The sequence below is a fragment of the Capra hircus genome, chromosome 13, assembly GCF_001704415.2.
Source record: "Capra hircus breed San Clemente chromosome 13, ASM170441v1, whole genome shotgun sequence".
In the NCBI taxonomy this organism is placed as follows: Eukaryota; Metazoa; Chordata; class Mammalia; order Artiodactyla; family Bovidae; genus Capra; species Capra hircus.
Genome location: NC_030820.1, coordinates 71,670,514 through 71,697,046, shown reverse-complemented (window position 1 = coordinate 71,697,046; position 26,533 = coordinate 71,670,514). Strand labels below are relative to the sequence as shown.

The window sequence follows — 26,533 nt, the reverse complement described above, 5'->3', positions numbered from 1 at the left end:
CCCAGGTCATGATGTAATGATTTCATTTGGGGAAGGGAGGGGTGAAGAACCTGGGTGGACAGAAGGCAGATTTCTTATCCCCCTCCTTTTTTTTTTTATGATTTGGTTTCTTTCCGGAGTTTGATGTTGGTGTAAGACAGTGCTGAGGCTCAAAGTTTGGGGGCCTGGGGGCCCTTTTCTCCAAGGCCTCTGGTCCATCTTGTCTTTCCCATAGACAAGGGTTAGGACAGTGGAGGGCAGACCCATGTGGCTCAGCTGTCCCAGCTGTGCTCCTACTTAGAATAGACAGGCCCCACAGCATGGCTGTATGTACTTGCTTTCTTCTTACGCCAGAGTCAGCGAGCTCTCTCTGCAATCTCATGGAGGAGCAGGCAAGGCCATGCAGCTGGTGGGTTTCAATGCCACCCGAGCAACCGGGACAGAGAGGCTCAGACGGGCTCCTCCTTACTCCTGGGCAAGGGGATGCCCGTGCAACCTTGCTAAACCCAGCCCCCTGCCCAGAGCAGGGCAGGGCAGGGCCAAGCCTTCCCGGGAAGGTGGTTTCTCTGAGGTCCGTCCGCACCCCTGTGGCAGTGCAGCAGGGGGCTGAATGGCTGCCCTGGTCCAGCTACCCAGGCTTCCGTGAGAGAGGGTCCTCTCTTGGGCCGGGGCAGGAAATCAACAGAGCTTTGGGTTTTCCAAAGATAAAGCTTCATATTTTCACAATAATAGCCCTTGACATTTTCCCACACCAAGCCTCACGTCTGCACCCTGACAAGCACATCTGAGAATGCCCGACACACACCTGCACATGAGCATCACGTGGCAGAGATGAGGGGTCCAGGGGAGGCCCCTGGCTCCACAAGAGCCTGGCAGTGGCACCTCATCTCCATGGGTGTGGCCAGGTCCTCCAGGGCCTCTGCCCCCTGCCCCTGTAGGCTGGGAGGCAGGTTTGGCAGGGACTCAGTGGAGGCCACACTTGGACAGAAAGGTCAAAATCCCAGAGCCATGGCAGGTACCTGGCTGGCAATGCAAGATGGAGGGTGGTAAGAGAAGCTTAAGGAACATGGAGAATTCAAAGCTAGAGGAGTTCACCTTCTTCCCAACTCCCACCTTTTATGAGACTTTGTAAGACTTCCCAAAACCAAGACTCTAAGAGACAGGTTGAATGTGACACCATGGGGGGGGAGGTGCATGCCAGGCAGAGTACATACCAGGCAGGCATTCCCACGGCAAAAGGCCTGGCAGGCATGGGGCCCTTACCTCCTGGGCAATACACTGGCTGAGACCCATGGCGGCAGGGAAGGATGCTCTGCTCTGCTTTGAGAGCCTCCATGTCTGCTGACCACTCTGCAGGCCCATGGCCGGGGATTATCTGATGTACCCAGGGGGTTGGCCTCGGCTACCTAGCCAGCCAGCCTGCTTCCTCTCCACAGTTGACACAGCAGGTGTGTGGGAACATCTGGGGAACCTCAGCCTCTGCTGCAGAAGCCAAACAGGTCCTAACCACCCACTCTGCTGGAAACCAGACAGGGCATGGGGGACACTCAAATAGGAGTGGTCCAGAACTGGGCACGCCGAAGAAGGCATCCTGGCTCAGAATCCCCACTGCTGGGCAAGAGACAGAAAGGCACCCACAGCCCTCAGTGATGCTATGAAGACACACCTCTGGGAATGTCTGGGAAAACCAGACAGCAGAATGAGGGCAACAAAACCAGCAGACAGAAATAAAGGTGCTGCTTTAAATCAATGTGTTTGCGGCAGGGTGGCTTCCTGGAGGGAGGAAAGGAGACGGCGGGGTGGGGAGGGGGAAGCATAGAGAGTCGCCGAAGAGAGAAGGGCCTCAGGCTGAAGGACTCCCATTCTACCAGACTCTTTTTTAACTGCTGAGAGAAAGACCCTTCGGTGAAGAAACAGGTCGCTGGAGAGGTGGGGCCGTCATGGGTGGGGCACCTTCAACCTTCGCCACCAGTAACGCTCCAGCGGCCGGCTCACACCCTCACTGGTGTGCCTGGTGGTGGATGAGCTCCAGGACTCCATCCTCCCCAGGGCTCTTCTGCTCCCCTGTACCTTGCAGGAAGTGGCCCCAGAGAGAAGGACCACCCCGGTTAAGGGCCAGAGGGTGGGTGGGGGGGCCACAGGTGGGATGGTAGGAACTCAAGTTGGGAAGGAAGCATCAGCTGCAGGGGGAGGCCCAGCCCTGCGCCAGTCACTTTAAGGTGTCGTCGGCGGTTTTGAACATGAGAATGGCGTTGTAGATCTTCAAGGCTGGGCCCAGCTTGACGCTCATGATCTTCACAATGTCCGCCTGTGTCAGCAAAAGGAAGGCCTCGCCGTCAATCATCTGAGGGGTCGCGGGAGGGAGGTGGAAAGCGGAGAGGGGAAGGAGGAGGGTGGGGGGTATGCATGGGGGGTGGGAGGGAGAAAGAAGATGGGCGTGAAGGACAGGTGTGGGGAGGGGCGGCGGAAGGCGGGAGAGGAAGGAAAAAGGAGAAAGGACAAGGAAGGGAGGGAGGAAAAAAGGAAGACAGCAATGGGGACAGAGAAGGAAAGAAAGACATCCACTGGCCTCCCCGTGTCCACACACACGCAGTCTCTCTCTCTCTCTTCCGGCTGGCTGGTCTGGATTTCAGAGTGTATTCGCAAAACACTCTGCGTCCTCACTGACAGGGGCTTCTAAGAACCCGTTGTTGCTGTCCTCATATAAACCCAGAAGTCTATTTCAGTGCTGTGAATAGTAAACCAGCAGACACGGCTGGCAATCCCACGTGATGTGGGCTAAGCTCTACCTTATTACCTGTGAGCTCTTTTTGAGAAGGAAGGGCAGGGTGGGGAAGGAAGAGAGGAAAAGAGAGAGAGATTTGAATCTCTCTGAATCTAACCAAGCCTCTGCACCCGATGTCCAGTTTATAAGAAACACAGGGGAGAGTGGAATTAGTTAAATGACACCTCGAGGAAGCAATGAGACAAGTCTAGAAGTTCACATTCACCAAGACTGTTTACAGTGTTGTGAAAAAAGAAACAAACAGAGGGCAACTAGTCTAGAACAGAAGACATTTAAGAGATGTGATGATCCAGATCAAATGTGTGAACCTTGCTTGGGTCCTGGCTCAAAAACACAAACTGCAAAAGATATTCCAGTCACGAGCAGGGAAATCTGAATTCAGCAGAGTACAAGTGATATAAAGCAGCTATTGCCCATTTGTTCAGTGGGATGACAAGGTGGCGGTTATGCAGAGAAAGACTTTAGTTTTTAAGAGATGCGTGCTGAAGGGCTCAGGGCTGAAAGGTCATGATGTCCACTATTTACTTAAAGCTACTTCACCTAAAAATAGGCAAAGCAAATACGAAAGTGGTTGATAATTGTTAATTCTCCGGGATGGGGTTACAGGTAGAGACAGGGAAGGGAGAAGTCTGTCAAGGAGGAGGGGAGGACTTGAAGAGAGCCAGAGCGGGAGGGAGGGAGGTGGGGCAAGAAGCGGGGATGGTGAGCACAAGGGCTTTGCCTCTTGGCAGGTGGGCTGGGCTGGGCTGGGCAGCCTCTGGGCAGGAGGGCCACAGGGCTCCTGGTCCCACCACTGGCTTGAAGAACTCCCTCCTCTGAGGCTAGGACCCCTCTATCGAAGAGGCACCATGCCTCCTATGGTTCCTCCCTAAGCATCACGGCAAATACAACACGACTATGGTGTTCCTTATGAGCCCAGCACTCTTCTTAAACACTTCTGGTGCATTAACTGATTCAATAATCCTCACAACACTTCTCGGAAGCAGTACCAGTATTACCCCCTTATTACCCCCTTAGAAGAGGAAACTAAGGCAGAAAGACTAAGGAATCAGCCCTCAATCATTTTATGCCGGGCCAGGCACATAACAGATATCAGTAATTATTTGGTGAACAAATATGCAACAGCCACCATGAAGGGGACAAAGAGAGGACTGGGCAGACTTTCCCTGGGACCCCCGGTGCTGATCACCAGACTGGAGGCAACCCACCAGACCACTGGTCCGAAATTGGAGCAGATCCAGTTTCTCACTCATGAAGCATTCCTCTAATGACTGGTCTGTGCCGACTGGAATGAATCCTCCCTCATGTCCCACAAAGCATCAGTTCAGCCAGAGAAAGCCCATTCCTTGGAGCAGCGTCCTCCTTGGGGATGACAGATGACGTAGACCAGACCTGGGGAAGGCAGCCCTCAGACCTTGCAGAGGTCCCCGTCTACCCTGAGTGGACTCTCCTGGATGCTGGTGGCTACCAGCACACTGCCCCCCTTTGGCATTGCTTTTCTGCATCACAGATTATGCTGAACTGAAATACCCAGCAGATGCTCAAGGGAGAGACCACTCCTCCTAAAAAGGGGAGAAAGCCCAAAGCCTGGGGTGATTCTGTGCCTGGCTAAGCCCCTGAACTCAAAGAGCATTGATTTACAACCTGTCGTCACCCAAAGGAAGACCTCTAGTGGGTGCCACATCTTCCGCTCTGTCTCATTAAACACGTGCACAGAAGACCTGGTGGAAGACAGAAAGCTTAGCACAAGCTGTACAAGGATAGGAAGCCTTGTTAATATTAGACATGACAGGATACTGAGACTATGAAACCAGCAAGAGATCACTTAATAGGGATACACGTGAAGTGTTACATTAAGGCTAATACAAAAAAGAAAACCCTCCAGCAGTACAAGTGACACACTGGAAGATCTGGTTAGACAACAGCAGACAGCTGACAGCAGGGGCAACCTGGGGACTTTCACGAACTCCAAGCTCGTACGACGTGGCTATGAGAAAGCTCGTGCGAACTTTTGCCAACAAAAATATAGGGTTCAAATCTGGAGAAGAAGAAAACTACCCAAATGCCCATTAACAGGAGAACTGTGGGATATTCATAAAACAGAGCACTGCTCAGGATAAAAAGGAGCTGACTACTAGTTATGCACAATGCAGATGAACCTCCAAAACGTTACGCTGAAAAGAGACAAACGCAGAAGAGTATGTGCTGTATGATTCCATTAACATGAAGTTCAAGAACAGGTAAGACTCATCTATGGAGCTAGAGATCAGAACAGCGGTTGTCTATGAGAGCTGACAACAGGGGTCAAGAAAGAACTTTCTGGTATGACGGATGTTTCACATCTTGACTGACATATTGGGTTCAGGGCATATACATTTCACAAAACCTGTAGAATTATACTTTTGAGAAGCAGAATTAAATATGTGTGTGTACATCTCACTCCACGCATATTTTACCTCCATTAAAAAAAACCGAGGTGTCGGCTCATCAGGTGTAACCACTCTCTTGGGGACCACTCTCATGGGGAATGCTGATAATGGGGCAGGGGGTACATGGGAACTCTCTGCACCTTCGTCTCAATTTTGCTGTGAACCTAAAGCTGCTCTAAAAACATACAAAGTCTTTTTAAAAACAAAAGGAATGAACACCCAGAGGATCAGTAGCCCAGTGTGTTCTGTGTTGATCAGAGGGCAGCTAAAACATAGGGCACAGCTCTGAACACACAGAGTCCAATAAGAAGATCATGAACCAAGAAGGCGAGCACCCAGATGGAGAGGCACTTGGGAGGGCCACCATCCAAGGGTCGATGAAGAAACTGGCCGTGCTGGACCTGGATAAAGAGATGCTTCCTGGGAAAGAGGAGACTTCTTTCTCTCGGGCACCACACCTGGAGGCGGCATCTTTGGGGAGCTGAGACTACACTCTCTTAGGTGAAGGGGGTACGTGTAGTCTTTGGAAGGAATTCCTAAATAAACTCAAAAGGTCTCTTCCGATTTCAAACTCTACAAATTAGGAGAGTCATGATAAAGCTCTTTATTGAAGGACAACTACACAGTGAAAGCCACAACCACCACTGACTGAGCCCTCCCTATATCGGGCCTGTGGCTATAGAGACACTAGCGGCATAGTCACACTAGACATTCTGGTATGAGGACCCACTCATCAATTCCAGCGCTCATGCGGCCCTGCAAGGTAGTCATCATTATACCCATTTTCTCTCTAGTTTACAGGTGAGGAGATGCAGACTCAAAAGACCTCTAACCTGCAGAACCAGGATTCACACCCACCTGCCCACGAAGTTAGTGGCCTTTCACCTACAACTCACTGCTTCTCATCTTTGGTAAGCTTTTGGGTCTTAATTTTAAGTGTGTGTTAGCATCCTTGCAGTAAATAGCAATAGTCGTGTCAGTCAAAATATATTTTAATTGGCTGCCACTAGGGAAGCTAAGTTTGGACAGAGAGCAAAGGAGTGAATGGAATCGTGTTTCCGGGATGGTTTCCCTTCCTGCTGACAGTCTGAACACAGAGGGCTGGGTTCCCAAGCCAGGCCATGGTCACCCGTACCAGATTTTCCCCAAAGACGTGGGTCACTGTGACTGGTCCCCCCTGACCTCAGGTGGGACAAGAGAGGCCCTCCCCAGCTGAGGGCAGTGCTGGGGAGGGTGCCCACGCCCTGCCATCTCAAGGACAGTGACGCTGCTTGGTCCCCACCCTGCACTGAGCACCCACCTCATCCTTGAAGAGCCGCGCTTGGTCCTCACAACCTGTCAGGGTCTGAACGAAGCCGAAGACCTTGGAAACCAAAGGAGACGTGTTGCCAAGGGCACAGGGCTCAGGAGAGGAGGTGGCCCTGCCTGGCGTTGGTGCCTCCTGGGCTCTGGCATGTAATTTTTCTTAGCAGCCCCAGAGGATCCTGACTCTCTGTGCCGCTGGGGGTCCAAGGTGAGGCCCCTTGCTCCCAAGGCCCTGGGCTGAGCCGGTCTCTCCTGCTGGATTAGAGGCACGCCCCCCTCTCCACCCCGCAGGACGGGCCTATCAAATGGTGCTCAGGCAGCCCCAGTGGGCAGCTGGGAGAGGCTGTAGATGGAGGGATGATGAGTCAGGAGTGGTATGGGGCTCCACCTGATGGGGCCCTTTCTTGATCCCTCCCGCCAGGGCACGGTGAGGGCAAAGGAGGGGCAGAGGAAGGGGACGGGTCCCTGCTCCTCACCTCATCGATGGTCCACTTGGCGACTGTTGAGGCTGAGATGCCTGCCACGCCGGGCAGGAGCTTGCAGTGCTGCTCCCAGCACACGGACAGCGACCGGTCGGGGTGGGCTGACAGGGCCGACATGAAGAGGGACTGGTGCGTGACGTCGGTGGCCAGCGCTGCAAGGCAGAGGCAGAGGCTGGCGGCCAGGGCCAAGGACGAACCTGTCTTCCTCCAAAGCCCGCTCATCCCCAGGCCACATGGGAGACTGGCTGGCAGAGGGTGCCAGACCGTGACCCCTTTCAGACAACCCTGCAGAGCCAAGGGGGTGAGCCAGATCCCCCAACTCCTCACCCAGCGCTTGTCCCTCATGTTACAGACCATGTAGGAAGATCCCACCCTCCCCCGAGGCTGTAGCACCTGGGCCCTACAAGGATGCTCTTTTCTCCTGGAGCTGCAGCAGCATCCTGGAAACAGCACTCTCTGGAGACTCTGCATCCACACAGCCCGATATCCAAGCCATCTCAGCATGCTGTGTGCTCAGTTGCTTCAGTCGTGCCCAACTCTTTGTGACCCTATGGCCTGGAGCCCGCCAGGCTCCTCTGTCCATGGGATTCCCCGGGGGAGTATCCTGGAGTGGGTTGCTATACCCTCAGCCTGGACATCAAGTGCCCATCCTGTTTGCCCTCCGTTTGCGAAGTCCTTCTGGGCCCTGACTGTTGCAGCCTCGGGGATTCTGTTTGAGAAGCAGTCAGTCTTTCCAGGGGACTTCCCTGGCTGTCCAGTGGCTAAGACGCCACACTTCCACAAGAGGAGGCATAGGTTTGATCCCTGGTCAGGGCACTAAGATCCCCACATGCCGTGGCAGGGTGGTGGTGGTGGTGGGGAGAACCAGCCTACCCTGTCTGAAGCGAACCCCCCAGCCGATGCCACTGCCTTACGTTCCTCTCCTCCCACTACGTCCCCAGCTGGGTCTGGTTCATTCCCTACATGCCAGCCCCCCGCCTACTCTGGCACCTCCAGGGTGATCCCTGATCCACTCGCCCACCCACACTGCCTGTCCCTCTGCTTCGTCTGCTCCTGGAACCCGTGGCTCCCAACCTCCAGCCTCCAAGTGGCTCTACCTTTTGGTGAGCGACCCTTCTCTACCTGGCTTCCTCCTTGGCTGGGCTTGGCAGCTGCGTACTTCATCTACTTCTGGGGACTCTGGCAAACCTGCCTTCTGCCTACCTAATCTGCCTTGGCTGGCTTTGGGCCATGTGGCCACTGTCCCAGGGGGCTTGCCCTGCCTCTGCCCAGAGTCCAAGAGAGCTGGCTCTATCCTATTCACTTGGTGCTAATTCCAGACTCTCAAGCATGTGGCCCCCCGCTGCCCTCTTCTCCAAGGCCCACCTGGCTCATCACTGTCTCCTTCCATCCCTCCCCTTCACTTCAGTCTTTTGCCCTGACTCCTTGGACCTCACAGTCATCCTCAGAGCCTCTGGGATCCTGGTTCCAGCCTCACTGATTGTTCTCTAACTGCCCACCTGCTGTCTCTCTGCTCATTGGCCCAAGCCCAGGCTCCCATCCACACTCTGAAGAGCCCCAGCCTTCAGGACAACCCCAGAGCTTGCAACCGCTGCACAGCCCAATCAGCCCCTGCAGAGGACCCATTTAGGGTACAGCCTGGATCTCTCGTGACAGCTGCTGCCATCAGCACTTGGCCTCCTGTCCCCACAGTGTCCCTCTTCGAAGTCCGCTATCTGGTGCTCCATGCATCCTGGCGAGGAGTCTGGGGGCTGAGCTCCTTATCTTTCTTCCCCAGAGCACAGGACAGAAGCATTTGTAGGCAGCCCATAGTATCTTATCTAACTGAAAAACATCTATTGTGTGTGTGTGCGTGTGTGTGTGTGTGTGTGTGTGTGTGTGTGTGTTAGTTGCTCAGTCTTATCTGACTTTCTGAGACCTTATGGACTATAGCCCGCCAGACCTCTAGTCCAAGGGATTTTCCAGGCAAGAATACTGGAGTGGGTTGTCATTCCTTTTTCCAGGGATTGAACCTGGGTCTCCCACATTGCAGGCATATTCTTCACCATTTGAGCCACCAGGGTGGTATCTTGTCTAACTGCTAAACATCTATTATAGCTCCTCTTTTTTTTTTTTTTTCTTTTGCTTAAAAACAACAGAAATGTGTTTCTCATAGTTCTAGAAGCTGAAAGTCTCAGATCAAGGCACCAGCAGACTGGGTATGTAGTGAAGGCCCACTTCCTGACCCCCCGGCTGCCATCTCCTCACATGGCAGAAGGGGTAAGGGGTCTCTTAGGAGGGCACCATCCCATTCATGAGGGGTCCATCCTCATGACCTAATCACCTCCCCACTCCAAACATCCTGACATTGAGGCATTGAGGATTAAGTGTCAACATATGCATTTTGGGGGTTACAAACATTCACTCCAGAGCATTACTATTAGAAGTTAGCAACTACGTGCTGAATAGGCACCATGGGAAGGTGAGGGCAGGGAAGAGGGGGGATGCAGTATAATAGAAACCACAAATTGGACTTGGAATCAGTTCCTTACTGCTTGTGGTTTTAATGCTGGGCACCTCACTTAACATGGGCCTCAGTTTCTCAACTTGAAAACGAACTGGTTGAGGGGACTTCTTTGATGGTCCAGGGGTTAAGACTCTGAGCTGTCAGTGCAGGAGGCCCAAGTTCGATTCCTGGTCAGGGAACTAGATCCCACAGGCCACAGCTGAGAGTTCACATGCTGTCACTAAGACCCGGTCCAGCCAAATAAATTTTAAAAAGAAATAAAAAGGAGATGAAGCGGTTGTGTAAGGAAATCATGGTGGTTTCCTCGTTCTTTCCAAGAGCTGACACTCACGGGTCCTGGAGGGCCCCATGAGCACCGTGAGCACAGCCAAGTCCTGAGCTCTCCAGGCAGGCAGCTTTCCCCAGGGAGCTGTTTTCCAGCAGACCCACACTGAGGAGGCCTACCCATGGACGCATGAGAAGTCTCCAGAACAAAATCCAGAGGGACCAGTGTCCCCTCTGTGAGAGCCAGCCAGCTGATGGAACAGGGGAGCCCTGCCCAGAGGTCAAAGGCCTGGGCGCTGTCCCCCGCCCTGTCCCTGAAGTGTCTCAGGACTCAGGTGAGTACTTCCCAGTCTAATCCGGAACACAGCCTTGTCCATGGAAAGATTTCCCAAGTTCTCAGGATAATTCTGGAATGAACACAGCAGGAAAGCACCCTCTGGTAGTCAGGACACGGCCTTACAATGGAAGCTGACCAGGTGTACGACATCTATGTTGCAGACCACTTGTGAGCGTCAGCGAGATGGTAAAGATAAAGCACCTAAAACGGTGCTTGGCCTATAGGAGGTGCTTGATAGTGTAGTAGGCACTATTATTTCAGGTAACTGACACCTGAAAGGCAGGTATTATTCATGTTTTCAAATAAGAAAACTGAAGCTCAGAGCTGTGACTTGCTCAAGGTCACACAGCTAGAAAGTAATGGCTGTGACTTCCCTCCCGGGAAGCCAAGACTGAGAAAAGCAGAGCTGGGGGCATCATCCCGCCTCACAGGGGGTGACCAGGAGCCCAGAGAGGCTCTGCATCTTGCCGGCAGACTCACAGCGAGGCCTGAGGTAGAAAGGGGCTAGCATATAGGCCGTTCAAGGCCCCATGCTGTGTCTTGGCACTGCTCTCTATCTCCAAGTATCGCGACACCTACCTCCCAGCCTCTCCCACTCTGTGCACCCCTGGTGACTCCTCCCACCAATAGCTAAGCTGCCACGGGGAACACGATGGAGGACACAGGGAACAAATAAACCAGGACTCACTCGGAAAATCTTCCTGTGGGATCTTCCGGTACTTTGGAGGGCGCCCGATCCTGGAGAGAGAGGAGCCGGGCCCATGGCAGGGACTCAGCGCCTGGTCTGGCCTTGGAGGACTTGAGGCCCCGCACCCTTGCCCTCCGCACCGGCCGTGATGGCGAGGCTTCTTCCTTAGGGAGAAGCCCGAGAGGTTCCTCTTACGGGCCGAGGCCTCTGTGTCCGACAGCTCTGCCTTCAGCCGGCTCTGGTTTCTCTCGGCCAGGGGGCAACCCGAGAGGCAGTGGTGAGCTGTGAACTTGCCGGTGACGTGGCCAGAGCCATCACAACCAGGAGTGGGGCACTTCCTGGAGAAGAAGAAGGTTTGAGACGGAGCTGCTTGGTCCCACTTGGCTCTTCCCAAGCCTGGCCCCACTGAGAGAGCAGACAAGTGGACCCTGGTTGGCCACCCATGGTGGATACAAGACAGATCCCCTCTGAACAGTGCCTGAGGGTCCCTGAGCAGGAGGCCTTCACTTACCGGTGGTGAAAGCTGTACTTGGAGGTCCTGGTGTGTGGTAGGCTCCGATAGCTGAGAGGGGGGCAGCCCGTGGGGGAGGCAGCACTGGGCTCTCTGGGTTCTGGAGGGGAGAAAAGCGTCAGCATGGGGTCTGGGGGTTGGAGGTGGGCCTGGGGGAAGGGACATGGAAGGTAGGGAAGGTCAGCAGTAGGAACCAGTTCCCAGGTACAGGGGCCCTGAGCCTGGCTGGGATGCCACTTCCTGCTAATGGACATCAGTCCCTGCGAATGGAGGCTTGGCTCTCATATACACTGTGGAAACTTACAGGCCATACCCTCTGTCTCTGGAAAGAGGAGCACCCTCGATCAGCTCGGGGCTGGTGTGGACACAGCTGCACCCAGAAGCTACATCAGGCAGATTCATGTTATTCTTGTTTCTCAGTTTCAACCCCAAGACTTTGGGGACTATTTTTTTAGTCTCTGCCTATGCTTGGAGAACAGCTGACAAGGATCCATGCCCAGTATGAAACAGATGCGGGCGACCTCCAAGCCCTGCCGGCAGCGGGGAGCAGGATCTGATGCAGGGAGCCGTGGTGCCTTAGCAAGCACCGTGCATGCTCTACGTGGCTCTGCTGGACGCTGAGAGGACTTCTTAGGGCACAACTACCTCTGAAGCATCTGCTCCCAAGTGAGCTTCGCCCTTCACACCTCCAGGTCCCCCACCCAGCAAATGGGGAGGCCAGAAGCACTGCTCAGTGTGGCAGAGACCCTCCCCAGGGTGGGGAGGATGAGGGACCCCACAGTTTACTGTGGGCATACTATAGAAGCGGGGTGGTGCCAGAGCTCGGGGGCAGGCTCAGACATCAGGAGGAAAGGGTCAGAGTGCCCCAGGGGTACACACGGAGAGGAGGCTGCAGGGGATGTCCCGTCTTGGAGCACCAGCCCGCTGGGTGGATGTCAGGGTGGTCAGCATCAATCCAGAAGTCATAGGCGTGACTCCAGCCATCAAAGTGGAGCTGGGGAGGAAAGAAGGGCCCGGGAGGTCAGGTGTTCCTCGTGGAGCCCAGCTCGGCCGAGAGGTCCTCCAGGCTCCAGGAGGCTCTCGCCATCCCTGGGGCCTGTCAGAAGCAAGATCCTGAATTGGAAGGACAAAGGGTCCAACCTCACAATAATCCATCTCGACCACCACACTTCCCAAAGGTTCTACCTATGAAGTTACTGGCATGCATGCATGCCAAGTTGATTCAGTCATGTCCAACTCTTTGGGACTCCATGAACTGTAGCCTACCAATCAGGCTTCTCCGTCTATGGGGATTCTTCAAGCAAGAATACTGGAGTGGGTTGCTGTGCCCTCCTCCAGGGGATCTTCCCGACCCAGGGATCGAACCCATGTCTCCTGTGGCTCCTGCACTGCACGTGAATTCTTTATTGCTGAGCCACCAGGGAAGCCCCGAAGTTACTGGCATCTCCCATCAGTCCTTGGGTAGGACAAGGATTCGTGGGCCCATCTGATAGGCTCAGAGAAGGGACAGGACTTGTCCTGACTCAAAGGTTAAGTCACAGATGAGACCTGACTGAGACCCAAGATCTTTGGCCTCAAGTTTAGAGCTCCCTTCCCTGCAACATGCAGCTTCCCTGCAGTCTGGCTCATGCCATGCCCTTGACCTCAGCCCCGTCTATGGAAGTCCTGCCCCATCGGCCTGTCCACACCCGCAGCCCGAGGGGCCCAGAGCCACCTTTATCCGATGATCCTCCACATCCTCCACGCTGGCCACACGAATGAGGGCTGGGTTCCTGCGGTCCACGGCTTCCAGCTTCATGTTGACCAGGAAGCTGTGTGGGGGTCGCTACAGGGGGAGAGCGGTCTTCAGGCCAAGGCCCTGCTCAGCAGAGCTGAGGCCCCAAGAGGGATGCCCAGGTGTTGTGCTTGGGGAAACTGTGGCCAAAGTGGGAGGCCGGGGCCCTGTCCTGCCTGACCGAGGGCTTTGTACTTTCCTGAACTCAGCTCTGGGGGCAGCAGAGAAAGCCAACTCACCACCTTGAAGGCCCAGGCAGGCACAGCGGAGGCCCTGGTTTCTTCCAGATATTTCTCCCAACAGAAGCTGTCAGGGTCTGGGTAGTCTGGAGGAGAGGATGAGGGCAATGTCTAGGTGGGTGTAGCAGGGAGCTCCTCCCCTCCAAGCAGGGCCAGGGGCGTGGAAAGGACAGAAGCCCGTGGACAGAAATCCCCGTGTCACAGCCTGCTCCTTGCAGGGGGCTCCTGAAGGGGAGGCATGCCGGGCAGAAGTAAGCCATTTAGTTGGTTATCTGGGAACCCTGGTTCCCAGTCCTCTCCTTGGCTCTGTTGCCTCGCTCCAGCCCCAGTCCCATCTGAACCCCTAATGTATGTTCTGAGTGCTAAGTCGCTTTAGTCGTGTCCAGCTCTTTGCATCCTATGGACTGAAGCCCACCAGGCTTCTCTGTCCAAGGAATTCTCCAGGCAAGAATACTGGAGTGGGTTGCTATGCCCTCCTCCAGATCTTCCTGACTCAGGGATCAAACTTGCGTCTCTGACGTCTCCCGCACTGGCAAGGGGGGCTCTTTATCACTAGCGCCAGTATAATACCCTGACAGGGAAGGATACGCTTTCTTCACTCTAGATTCCTGTTCCCTTACTGAGAGGGCTCATCTAACTTTCGTTTTGGTGTGTTTTTTTTTTTGGCTGTGGGATCTTAGTTCCCTGGCCAGGGATTGAACCCATGTCCTTGGCAGTGAAAGGGCAGAGTCCTAACCCCTGGACCAGGAATTTCCCTTCAGCCTCAACAGAGACAGGGTTTAACAGGACTCTCCTAAGATCAAAGGCAGCTCTCAGGCAAAGAAGCTAAGGCTCCAGGCTATGCGTGTGCCCTTGGCCTGCCCTTAGAGACCCAGCTAACGAGGTACTGGTAAGGGACCGGGGAGAGAGGGGTGGCTCAGGTTGCAGGGTCACCTTGTGGAGGGGTGAGGGGCTTTCCTTGCTTCTGGCACCAGCCCACCGGGTGGATGTAGGGGCTGCTGGAATCACACCTGAAACCCAAGAATTCTTCACTGTCTCAGGTGAGACTTCAAGGCCCAGAGCCCACTGTCCTGTGACATCATGGCGACAGGGCCCACCCTCATGTTACTTCTGAGGGAGAGTCAGACTGGTGACTGGTGAGGGAGTCAGAAAATTCCAACAGTAACTAAAAACTCTAATACCGCCTTACTATCTCAGAGAAAGTCATGGGTCACAGGGGTCTGCTTGTTTTAACCTTGGTACTTTTAGATGAAACATTTAATTGGCATCATAATTACTAAATGATGCAGATCAGGGGTCCCCAACCTCCAGGATCTAGTGCCTAGTGATCTGAGGCAGGGCTGCTGTAATAATAACAGAAATAAAGTGCACAATAAACGTAATGTGCTTGAATCATCCCCAAACCACCCCCACCCCCGGTCCTTGAAAATACTGTTTTCCACGAAACTGGTCCCTGGTGCCAAAAAGGCTGGGCCCCTGTAGCTGAGATCCACAGGGCAGTCAACTGTCCCCTGAGCAATACGAATACCAGGGCTGAGCCGGGCTGCCTGGCGCACCCCACGCCCGCGTCCCTCGCCCGCCCCTTTCCCCTGTCCCGGGGCCCGGTCTGGGCCCTCCCACTACCAGTAGTCGTAAGTGTCATCCCAGGCGTCGAAGTGCACCAGGAAGCGGCCGTCCACCACGTCGGTCACACTGGCCACGCAGATGAGGGACGGGTTCATGCGGTCCACAGCCTCCAGCTTCATGCCCACCTGGAAGCCCAGGGCTGGGGGACTCTGGGGGCAAGAAGAGGGGCTGCCACGGCCAGGCCCAGGCTGGCTTGTGCTGGCCCAGGACCCACTGGCAAAGGAAGAGGAACAGGTTCCCTGGGGGCTGTGTTTCTGCTGGGTGGGCACGGGCGGGGAGGGTGGGAGAAAGAGGCTGAGGAAGAGGGTCTCTCCAGGGCAGAATCATACCCCTCAGCCCTGAGCCCTCAGGCACTTCTGGCCTCTGAGGAATGCTCAGAGGAAGCCTCACTGACAGGAGGCCACTCACTCACCCAAAGAGCCTGCCAGGCTGAGCACAAGCCTCCCCTCCCCAGACAAGCCTGGCTCAGCTTGAGCTGAGGGAGCTGGGTGCACCACAGGGTGGCGGGGAAAGATGAGCTGACATGTGAGGCAGGAGGTGGGGAGAGGGGGCAGGGAGGCACCTGCCATGTGTCAGACATAAACTCCAAAAGCCATCACCTCCCTCAGTCTTTACAACAACCCTAGGGAGATGGGTATCATTGTCTCCATTTGTATAAGTTAAGTGACTTGCCCAGGACCACAAAGCTGGTCAATGGTGGAGCTGGGACTTGAACAGTTTGACTTAAAATCTGCATCCCCTGTCACACAGAGCTGGTAGAAGCCCACCAGTCACCTGTAAGTATGGTGTCTGGGGCAGGACCGGGGTGGGTGGTACTGTCCATGCCTGAACAATATGGGGCAGTCCCTGGCCCACGGGGACCCAGGACTTTCCAGACGGTGACATGTTTACCGGGCTTCCCCGGTGGCTCAGTGGGAAAAGAATCCCCCTGCCAGTGCAGGAGACACAGGAGACTTGGGCTCGATCCCTGGGTCAGGACGGTCCACTGGAGAAGGAAATGGCAACCCACCCCAGTATTCTTGCCTGGGAAATCCCATGGACATAGGAGCCTGGTGGGCTACAGTCTATGCAGTAGCAAAGAGTCAGACATGACTTAGTGACAACAATAACATGTTTACTGTGAGTTCCCTAGATCCCTCAGGCCTCTGGTTTGGGATTAGGAGATGCTTTAACTGTGGGATAAAGTTGCCAGTGGCCTCGAACAGAGAGAAGGACAAGAGGTGAGCACTGGGACCACATGGGAGAGCCTCAATGTTGGTCAAAAGGATGCAAAAAGCCACTCCCAGAATAAAGGTTTGGACCTGACGACAAGAATTGCAGGGAAACCCAAGCGAAAAAGAAGGACACCTCAGCGCCCAGGCTCAGAGGGGATGTGTGGAGGAGAGGATTTCAGCAGTAGGGAGGAGGGGGGGAAACTGGAGGAAACCCAAAATTGCTTTCCTCTCTGGCCCTGGAGCTACTCAAGGAGGCCCTCCCGCTCGGTGAGGACCAGAACTGAGCTGAGAGCACCCATAAGTGAGCGCTCGTCTGCTGACTCAGATACCCTGGCCAGCTGCAGTGACTGTCCTGGGGGCACTCACGTGGCTCTGGCTCACAAACAGGTGCTTGGGGGCAGCCTGGGCTCTTGTGCTGCGCAGGTACTGGCTCCAGCTGAACTCCTCCTCCTTGTAACCTAGGCCCCTCGGGGGGGACGAACAGAGCGCCGTGCAGACAGAGGCTGGGCTGTGGCGAGGGCACCCCACACGGAAGCAGCAGAATCAGGCAGGCCTGAGGACCCCACAACCCTCAGGAACCTGCCCAGGGACCCCCCTGCCAAAGCAGGACGCAGCCTGGGTGGACTTCTCTCAAAGGGCAAGGGCAGAGCAGAAGCTCTGAGGCCAAGCCATAGCAGGATGGGACGCAGAAAGGCTGGTTGTACGACGGGAACAGGGAAGGGGGAAACCACAGGGAAGGGGAGAGGGAGGGTCTGGGGGCTCACTGCCTCACTGGGACCAACCCAGCCAGGCCTTACCTTTGGGGGGCTGCAGCTTGTGCCCCGTCTTCTCAAACCAGCCAGCCGGATGAATGTCAGGGGAATTGGCATTGATCCAAAAGTCATGGCACTCAGAATACCCATCAAAGTGCAGACGTAGGCGGTAGCCACACACCTGACCCCGTAAGGGGGAAGCACAGGGACTCAATGCCAGCAGACACCATTTCCCTTCCCTCACTGCTCCTCGTCCAGCCTGGTAGTCTCAGGGGTCTGTTGCTGGAAGGTTACCCCCTTCACCCCTCCTGACTCCCAGATTTCCCTGCATCCTGAACTTTGCCATACACCCTCCCATCCTACCAGGAGCACAGCTCATGTGCTAATGAGCCCTGAGCTCTGGGCACAAGACAGGAGATTCTAAGACAACCTCTGGCCACTTTGAGCCCTGGACAGATCCCAAAGGCACTGACCAAAGCTCAGGGCCCTCAAGGACCCTTCCTTCAGCTTCCGCCTGTCACTGCTCAGACCTGAGCCTGCTAATGGCAGTTCCTTGAACATGGAGCCCTTGAACGTGTTGTTCCATGGCCCAGTGCCTTTTTCTCACTTTGCCTCTTGTGCCTGGGACATCGTACTCACCTCTCGAGACTCAGCAATGGAGGCTCTTCCCCTCTGAAGCCTTTCCTGCCCCTTCATGCCCCCTTGCATACAACTGTCATCACCCCTGAGGGGTATCACTGTTTATCTGGCTGATGCCCACACAACTGTGAGCTCCTAAGGGGATAAGGGCCTTGTTGGACTCATGCCACCATCCCTGCCCTTGGGAGTGCTGCTCCTCAGTAACCTCACCATCTCAACCCTTCTCTTGCTTTTTGTTTACATTTTAGTTTTCTGCATATTCTGCCTCAACCCCCTATTAGGTCGGGTGCTGTCTGAATCCAGGCCCTCCGTGCCCTTGGCTGACTCCTTCAGTCCATCCCGAGGGGAGTCATCAGGATGGGGGTGCCAGCCTCAGCTCACCTCGGTCACAGTGAGGATGAAGTACATGCTCGGGTGCTGAGGGTCGATGCCTTCCAACTTCATGCCCGGTCTGAAGCCATTCTTATGAGTGACTGTCTGGTACTGTGAACGCACAGATGGGAGAGGATCCAGCTCCCCTCTGGCATTATCCTAGCCTAGTGGGCTGGGGGTGAAGAAACTACCATAGGGGCCCACCTGCTTAGCACTACCAAAGAGGTAACTTATTTGGGGAACTTTAGTGCAGGGATCCAAAGCAGGATAGACTAGCTTCCAGGTCCCTTGAAAAGTAGACTTCAGGGCTCCGTCTTACCCAAGTCAGTGTGTAGAATTAAGTAAAAGGCAACAGAATTCAAAAGTCTGCAGGCCCAGTGATGGGTAAGCCTGAGTCCCACCTCCTATTTCTTCCCACCCAGGAAGTCCCTTATAGTGAGCCCTTTTCTACTCTAGGTCCCTAATCAGTCTGTCCCCCTCCCATCCTGCCAGTCCTTTGAGGAATGTCAGACACAGAAAGCAGCAGAAGGCCTGAGTTTGGAGGTGAGTCCCTGGACTGGGAGACAAGCTCTTTCTAACACAGAAGTATCCAACTCACGTCCTGGAAGAGGCTGATGGGGGCAGCGATGGCCTTCTGCTCCTCAAGGTAGGATTCCCACGACCAGCCTGGTTTCTTCTCCTCTGAGGCTGTGGGGAGGAGACAGACAGGCTGACCCTTCAGGTGGTGGTTGGCTAAGTCCTATCCTGACTGTTGCAACCTCATGGACTGCAGCCCACCAGACTCCTCTGTCCCTGGAATTCTCCAGGCAAGAATACTGGAGTGGGTTGCCATTTCCTCTTCCAGGGGGTCTTCCCGACCCAGGGATCGAACCCACGTCTCCTGCATTGTAGGCAGATTCTTTACCAATAGAGTCACCAGGAAAGTCCTAGGCTGCTTCTTAAATACAACCTTCCTCAGTTCCCCCAACCCAACTCTACCTTAACCTCCAAAACAAACCTCTGTCTGTGATCACATGCTGCCCTCTGATTCCACTCAGCCATGAGGGTGCCAGGCACGCAGGGCCCAGGCGAGACTCAGCCTCAGGTGAGGCTGCACCAAATTCTGCCTGCGCTGCCCGGCCCCCACCCCTAGGCCATTGTCGGCAAAGGCACTCTGGATTATGGGCCCACTAACAGAGGTTAGTTATGACCAACCTAGATAGCATATTGAAAAGCAGAGACATTACTTTCCCAACAAAGGTCCGTCTAGTCAAGGCTATGGTTTTTCCAGTGGTCATGTATGGATGTGAGAGTTGGACTGTGAAGAAGGCTGAGCTCCGAAGAATTGATGCTTTTGAACTGTGGTGTTGGAGAAGACTCTTGAGGGTCCCTTGGACTGCAAGGAGATCCAACCAGTCCATTCTGAAGGAGATCAGCCCTGGGATTTCTTTGGAAGGAATGATGCTAAAGCTGAAACTCCAGTACTTTGGCCACCTCACTGGAAAAGACTCTGATGCTGGGAGGGATTGGGGGCAGGAGGAAAAGGGGACAACAGAGGATGAGATGGCTGGATGGCATCACTGACTCGATGGACGTGAGTCTGAGTGAACTCCGGGAGTTGGTGATGGACAGGGAGGCCTGGCGTCCTGCGATTCATGGGGTTGCAAAGAGTCGGACACGACTGAGCGATTGAATTGAACAGAGGTTACAAAGTCTCAACCACAGAGGGCCAAAGCTGTGTGACAAGTCCTGAGCCAGAGGACCGAATCACAGCACCACCTAAGCTCACTGGGAAAGAAGAGGAAAAAGAGGAAAAAAAGAGAGGAAAACATGCGAGGAGGAAGAACAGAAGAGACCACACAGAGGGTTTCCCTGGTGGCGTAGTGGTTAAGAATCCACCTGCCAATGCAGGGGACACAGGTTAGATTGGTGAGATTCCACACATCCTAGAGCAACTAAGCGCGTGGGCCACAGTAAAGCCTATACTCTCTAGAGCTAGAAAGCTGCAATTACTGAAGTCTTAGTGCCCACAGCCTGTGCTCTGAAACAAGAAACCACTGCAATGAGAAGCCCAGGCAGTGCAAAGAAGAGTAGCCCCTGCTTGCAGCAACCAAAGAAAGCCAACAGACCCAGCACAGCCAAAAAACCACCTCAATGAGCTATAACTTCATACCCACTGCTGCTGCTGCTAAGTCGCTTCAGTCGTGTCTGACTCTGTGAGACCCCACAGACGGCAACCCACCAGGCTCTCCCGTCCCTGGGATTCTCCAGACAAGAATACTGGAGTGGGTTGCCATTTCCTTCTCCAATGCATGAAAGTGAAAAGTGAAAGTGAAGTCACTCAGTCGTGTCTGACTCTTAGAGACCTCACGGACTGCAGCCCACCAGGCTCCTCTGTCCATGTCCATGGGATTTTCCAGGCAAGAGTGCTGGAGTGGGGTGTCGCTGCTTTCTCCTCATACCCACTAGGATGGTTATAATACAACAGACAGAGGGACTTCTCTGGTGGTCCAGGGGCTAAGACTCTGTGCTCCCAATGCAGGGCACCTGGGTTCGATCCCTGGACGGGGAATTAGATCCCATATGCTGCAATTAAAAGTTAGGACAACTAAATAAATCCTTTTTAAAAATAAAAAAGACAAATTATAACAAGTCTTGGTGAGAATGTGGATAAACTTGAACTTTCATACGCTACTGGTGGGAATATACGGTGGTTTGGCCACTTTGGAAAACATTCTAGCAATTCCTTAAGAGGCTAAACATATGGTTACCATAGCACCCAGCAATCCCACTCCTATGTATACACCCAAAAGAAATGAACACTTATGGCCGGACAAAATTTGTGCACCGATGCTCATATCAGCATTGTTCATAACAGCCCCAAAATGGAAAAGAACACTCATACCCATCAGTTGATAAAGTGTGATATTTCCTACAATGGAATATTATTCAGCAATAAAAATGGATGAAACACTGATACATGGTACAACATGCATAAACTATGAAAACACTGTGCTAAGTGCAAGAAGCCAGCCACAAAGGACCGCATGGTATATGATCTTATTTATAACAAATGTCTAAAACAGGCAAATCCATGTATACAGAAAGTAGACTGGTGGTTGACTAAGGCTGGAGGGGAATTCGTGGTTTGGGCGGAATGTCAGTTAATAGGTATAGGGTTTCTTTTTAGAGTGATGAAAATGTTCTAAAATTGACTGTGGTTATGTTTATCCAATTCCATGAATAGACCAAAACCCACTGAATTGTATACCTCAAATGAGTAGATTGCATGTTTTGTGAATTATAACTCAATAAAGCTATTAGAAAGCTATTTCTTACAAAAACATGTATAAAGCATTAACTGTAGAAAAAAATGGATCCGTTAGACACAGATTCTCTGCACACATAGGACACACGAGCAGCCCTGCCGTGCCCACTCCTACTCCCAGATTCTTCTGCTAAAAGATCCCCAAAATGAGTGGAAAAAGATTTTAGCCATAAGAGCAAACTTCTGTCTACTGACAAGGTTTCTTCCCTTGAAAAAAGGCAGAAAGGAGAAAATATCCAGAAACTAATGCCACACATTAATATTCACAGTTGAGATGGTAAAATGTACAAATCAAAAGATAACTTCAACCTGGTCAACAGGACCCAGGAGAAAAAAATGCTAGTTTAAGAATGTACTTTCTTAAGAAATACAGAACAGTGGAGCCAATATATCTATATATCTATAGTTAGATATATATAATATAGATAGATATATTAACTCCTGCCTCTATTTAAGACTTAAGAGGACATAAACCAGAACTTTCCTGTTGGTCCAGTGGCTAAGACTCCATGCTCCCAAAGCAGGGGGCCCAGGTTTGATCCCTGAGGAGGGAACTAGATCCCACACGCCTTAACTAAGAATTCGCATGCCTCAACTAAAGAGCCCACATGCCACAATGAAGATCAAAGATCTTTCGTGCCACAACGAAGACCTGGTACAGCCAATTAATTAATTAAAAGAGGACAAAAACTAATGAGAGCTAAGACTTTAGCTTCTGATGTGACAGCTTGTGTGAGAGAGAGAGCCATGAAGATATGGTTTGGCTTAGACAGGCAGAATATAGAATACCATGGAGTTTGAAGCCCTGGACACAGATCGGGCTCCTCTGACTGGCAATGGGTTCATCAAGGGAGAAAGAGGTCCTAAAACTGACCTCACTCTCTGGCTCTCTAAGGAACAGGAAAGACAGTGACTCATGCAACTAAGCCATGGTCCAGGAGGAAACACCAACATACAACTCATTTATTCATCCACTGAACAAACATTTATTGAGAGTATACTCCACACCAGCCTCTGGGCTAAGGACCAGGGATATAATGACTAGTAGAAGAGATTCAGTTTTGAGGAAGGCAGACAGACATTGCTACACAGTCTCTGGTGACTGTGTGATAAACTCTACTTGGCTCCAATTGGCTGCTGTCATGGAAAGTGGAGATGGTAATGCAGAAAGTCTGAGGGCCACAGCTGGCTATTAATGATCTTTGTTCCATTTTTCTTAGAACCAAAGGATTAGAATGGAGGCCCAAACAGCAAGGTCAGACCAGTGACCAGTACGGACTTGCCCACACCACCCCAGGGAAGCAATACCATGTGGTGCCATTAACGTCTGCTCAAGTCTTTGGATATTATGAGGCCTACTCATACCTGGCTGCTAAGTTGCTGCTAAGTCGCTAGATAACAGAGGATAAACAAACACATATTAGCCTCAAGAAGATACATATACCATGGCACAAACCAAAAACACACTCTCTCCATCACACATGCACACATACACGCTAAACTTATGGGCATCTATATATGTACAATGCACCATCACAATGGTAACCTGCACTCCCAGCTTCATACCTCCAAAGGCATATACACATGGCTCATGAATATATATACACAGGCCATCATACCAGGCTGGCTGCTGTTCCATTCCTCACTTTCTGGGGTGTTAGTGGTAGGTTGTCCCTCTGGATCCTTTCCTTCTTCTTGCTTCTCCTGGAGAGGGCAACAGATCCCAGCTTCCTGTCTTTGTGTCAGCCTGAAGCCCCTATCTCTATTCCTGGCCCAGGCCTGGCTCTCTGGTCACAGGGTGTTCTGCTCCCAATGGGTGGATATTCTTCTAGGCTACCAGCAGGGACCCTTTACCACATGGGCACAGTCTCATACCCCCTGGTTTACACAGCCTGATTACAGTTCTCATTCCCAGGTGGGGAAACTGAGGACACAAATACCTGCCCTGTGCTCCATGGCCTCTAGCCCAGAGATGGGGCCCCAGTGAGGAATCCTTCCATCTGCCTGCACACCTACTTGGGTGCCCGTTCATGTCAAGGTGACAGCCCTGCCATTAGACTGAGGTGGGGGCTCTAGAAAAACAGGAAAGTGGTTTATTTCCCTGCAACTAAGTACAGGATCTGACTCCAGACAGGACCCCAAAATATGATGAGTGAGTTATTATGTGTCTTCTGTGGCCCAGCCCCACCATCTGGATTAATGGAGGGGCTGGTGAGAATTGAGGTACAGCCTCCCCCTGCCCTCCCAGCTGTCCGCTTCCTACCATGGCCTCTGGCTCAGATTCCTCCTCGGATGGGCTCTGATATTCCCTGTGCTTCCTCTTCTTCACGGGTTTGAGGAGCTCAGAAGCGCTGGTGCAGTTGTTCTGGCCTGAGGAGTTCTCCACTATGACTGACCTGAGGGACGGGGAGCCTGAGGGAAGGAACCACCCACCCTGCACCATCCACTTACCCTCAAAGATCGGAACAGGAGAGGGGCCTTGGGGCCGGAGAAGCCCCAAAGGGGCTTCGGGACCGGAAAAGGCAGAGAAGTGGGGCTTAATTCCCTCCGGCTTACCGCTCCTGGAAGCGCTGAGGGCAGCCATCATTGGAGGAACTAGGATCTGGACCAGCGCCTTGCTGAGGCCCACAAGCCTGGCACGGGCAGGTGCCATCATCCTCTGGTGGGTCTTGAGGCGGACCTTCCGGAGGGTCCTGGGAGAGGTCCGCTGGGGGAGACCAAAGGGACCTCAGGCCGCCCACCCAACAGGTCCACACTCAGGCTCCGCCCACCTAGGAGCCCACACTGGGCCTCCATCTCGGTCCCATTCCCTACTTCCCCCACTGGACAGCCCTGTCTTCATCGCCAGAACCTTCTCCGCCCCAAGACCAACCCGCCGGCGGGGGCACACCCGCCGGGACCCGGGCCACGCCCCCTCGGGCCACGCCTCTGGCTTCGGCTCTCCCGCGAGTTCGGGGCTCTCCCAGCCTCCGCAGGGGCCCAGCTCCGGGCCTGGGGCTCCTACCCGGCTGTTGGGGGTCCGCGCCGCCACCCCCCGCCGGGGCCTCGCCATCTTCGTACTCGGCCACGCCTTCTCGCCGCAGCTCTGGGCTTGGGGGTTCCTCTGCTCCCACCATGTTCGGCGGCGCGTACTCGCTTATCCGGAACTGTAGCGCGGAAGGGTCAGAGGGGCACGACTCCTGGACTGGCCCTTGACCCACCCCCAGTCAGCATGGTCCCCCCGCCCGCCGCCTCACTGCAAGCCACGCCTCCAAGGCTCATTCACCGTAAGACAGGCCTTAGAAACCCCCCCAGCTGTCTCGTCTTGGGAGCGCAGCACTTCAAGCCCCGCCCCCAGAGTCCCTCACCTCAAGCCCCGCCCCCAGAACCCTCCCTCTCGGCCAGCTTCCCCACCTTCCGCCTCTGGCCCCGCCTCCGGGCCCGCAGGCCCCGCCCACAGCGGCGGCTCGCTGGACCCCGCCAATCCCCACAGCTACTGACCCTCAGGCCACTCCCCGAAGGCGGGGCCGCGGCCTCTGTCCACTCCAGGAGCCGCACTGTACTGGCGCTGGCGCTGGCCGCCGGCCCCGTGCTCAACTGCGGCAGAACCGTGGCTGTGACAGGTACGCTGCCGGCCGGTCGCTCCGGGGTGCCCACGTGGATCGGCTCCCGCGGAAAGCAGGACACATCCAGGGCACTGCTGGGCAGACCCAGGGCGGCCGAGCTGGCTGCGAACAGATACATGGACAGACAGACACGACACAGGCGAGCCTGACGACGCTGCCCCAACCCTGCCATGCAAGTGCGGAGGCAGGTGAAAAGTATCGTCTCCTCCCCAGGACCCACATCTGCCTGGGCATGGATGCGGATTCTCCTGTTCCCCCAGACCCCTGGCTTGGCCCACCTGGAATGATAAAGGCAGCAGTGGGCAGGTGAGAGCCAGAGCCCGGGCTATCTCCGGCCACCAGGTGCACGCTGACCTCCCCTGTGGAGGGTCCCTTCAGTGTCCTCAGCATCTCCATTTCAGCATGCCCCTCCATCCTGGTAGGCCTACAAATGGAACACAGCCCCCAAGGGGATCAGGCAGGTAGGGGGCCTCCATGAGGAGGAGTTGCCCACCCTCAAAGAACAGCCTCAGCCATGAGGGGAGTAAGGTGTTTTAGGAGCCCAGCATAAAGTTTGGCTCCTGGCTCTATCCAGGTCACCCAGGTGAGAGCTGTGGCCAGACCCTGCATTTCCCCCCGTCCCTGTAAGACGGGCACGTGTGAAGATGTTTTGTAAATTGCTGTGCACACTCTAGGGAGTCTCAGAGAGTGTGTCTAGGGCCAAGGTTCTGTCCGGTCAGCTATCTCATGGCACAGCCCAGGCCAAGTCCAAACTCCCCTCTCTCAACCTCTACCTCCACCCCCAGTAGAACCATTCCCTTCTCCCTCTGGGTATTCAGAACCCTCAAGTACCAGATTCTCCTTCGCTCATATAGGTTATTTTCCTGGGAGATGATCTTTCCTGATGGTGTTCTTTTATGCCTCCTGCCCACCACTCCCTCCAATCCCAAGCAAAGAGTGGGCACTCAAACATCTGTTGAGGGGACTTCTCTGGTTGCCCAGTGATTAGGACTCCAAGTTTCCACTGCAAGGGGCACAGGTTTGATCCTTGGTTGGGGAACTAAGATCCCACATGTAAAAAACAAAGAAACAAAAAACCAAACAAACACACACATACAAAAACAAAAAACATAAAAACCCCATCATCTGAAGAGCAAAGAAGTAATGTATGAGAATGCAGGCAGTGCAAGCTTTTGCTTTAATAAAGCAAAGGCAGTAGAGACCTTTAATAAAGGGTCGAACATGTAAATATATGGGAAAAAAAGACCTAGTGACATAACGAATATGCTTAATACCTATCATTTACTTAACTCCTTAAATGTGCCGGCACGCAGCAGGTGCTGTGTTGGATTTCACTAATTTGAACTTGTTAATAAAAAGCAGTATAGGGAATTCCCTGTGCTTCCACTGCTGGGGACTTGTGTTCGATCCCTGGTTGGGGAACTAAGATTCTGCAAGCCGTGAGGCATAGCCAAAAAAAAAAAAGCAGTGTATGAGTAAGCGATATTTGGTTGCTTTAAGGTGTCAGCAGGGCTTGACAATGGCATATAGGTTAAAGGAAAGAACGTAGATGCAGGCTTAAGTTAGACTTGAGTCAGTTTGAATCTCAGATCCCACCCCCCCTAAATGTCTGTGATTCTGAGTAAGTAGCTTTCTTTCCTTGAGCCTCAGTTTCCTCATGTGTAAAATTTACGGGATAATGGTATTTATCTCAAAGGGCTCTGATGAAGATTAAATGGA

The 26,533-nt window shown here is 53.7% G+C and overlaps 1 protein-coding gene across 4 annotated transcripts; it reads right to left on the bottom strand.

Moving 5' to 3' along the window:
• Nucleotides 1,702-24,917, bottom strand: L3MBTL1 (l(3)mbt-like 1 (Drosophila)). Of its 4 annotated transcripts, none has more exons than XM_018057892.1 (19): nt 24,690-24,917; nt 24,214-24,355; nt 23,766-23,916; nt 23,473-23,605; nt 22,829-22,913; nt 18,501-18,589; nt 17,912-18,013; nt 16,937-17,072; nt 16,506-16,597; nt 14,923-15,074; nt 14,233-14,309; nt 13,300-13,385; nt 13,001-13,111; nt 12,166-12,280; nt 11,287-11,386; nt 10,776-11,113; nt 6,975-7,132; nt 6,494-6,556; nt 1,702-2,287 (listed from the first exon to the last, which is right to left on the bottom strand). In XM_018057892.1, exons 2-19 carry the CDS (start codon nt 24,323-24,325, stop codon nt 2,189-2,191), a joined length of 2,199 nt encoding a protein of 732 aa, XP_017913381.1. In that variant the 5' UTR covers nt 24,326-24,355; nt 24,690-24,917; the 3' UTR covers nt 1,702-2,188. The 4 variants fall into 4 exon arrangements, 3 of the variants coding, with proteins under 3 accessions (XP_017913381.1, XP_005688619.2, XP_017913380.1); XM_005688562.3 differs by lacking the exon at nt 24,690-24,917 and having other exon boundaries at nt 10,776-10,825; nt 10,916-11,113; nt 24,214-24,532; XR_001919076.1 differs by lacking the exons at nt 1,702-2,287; nt 24,690-24,917 and adding exons at nt 4,116-4,156; nt 4,409-4,485 and having other exon boundaries at nt 24,214-24,532.

Excerpts from the sequence above, each read along its gene's own strand:
- L3MBTL1 (XM_018057892.1), bottom strand. The coding sequence starts at position 24,325 with ATGGTGGGAGCAGAGGAACCCCCAAGCCCAGAGCTGCGGCGAGAAGGC. Across the intron at positions 18,014-18,500 it reads CCATCAGCCTCTTCCAGGAC|TACCAGACAGTCACTCATAA; the intron begins GTGAGTTGGATA and ends GTGCGTTCACAG. Across the intron at positions 14,310-14,922 it reads GATGACACTTACGACTACTG|GTGTGATTCCAGCAGCCCCT; the intron begins GTAGTGGGAGGG and ends CTTGGGTTTCAG.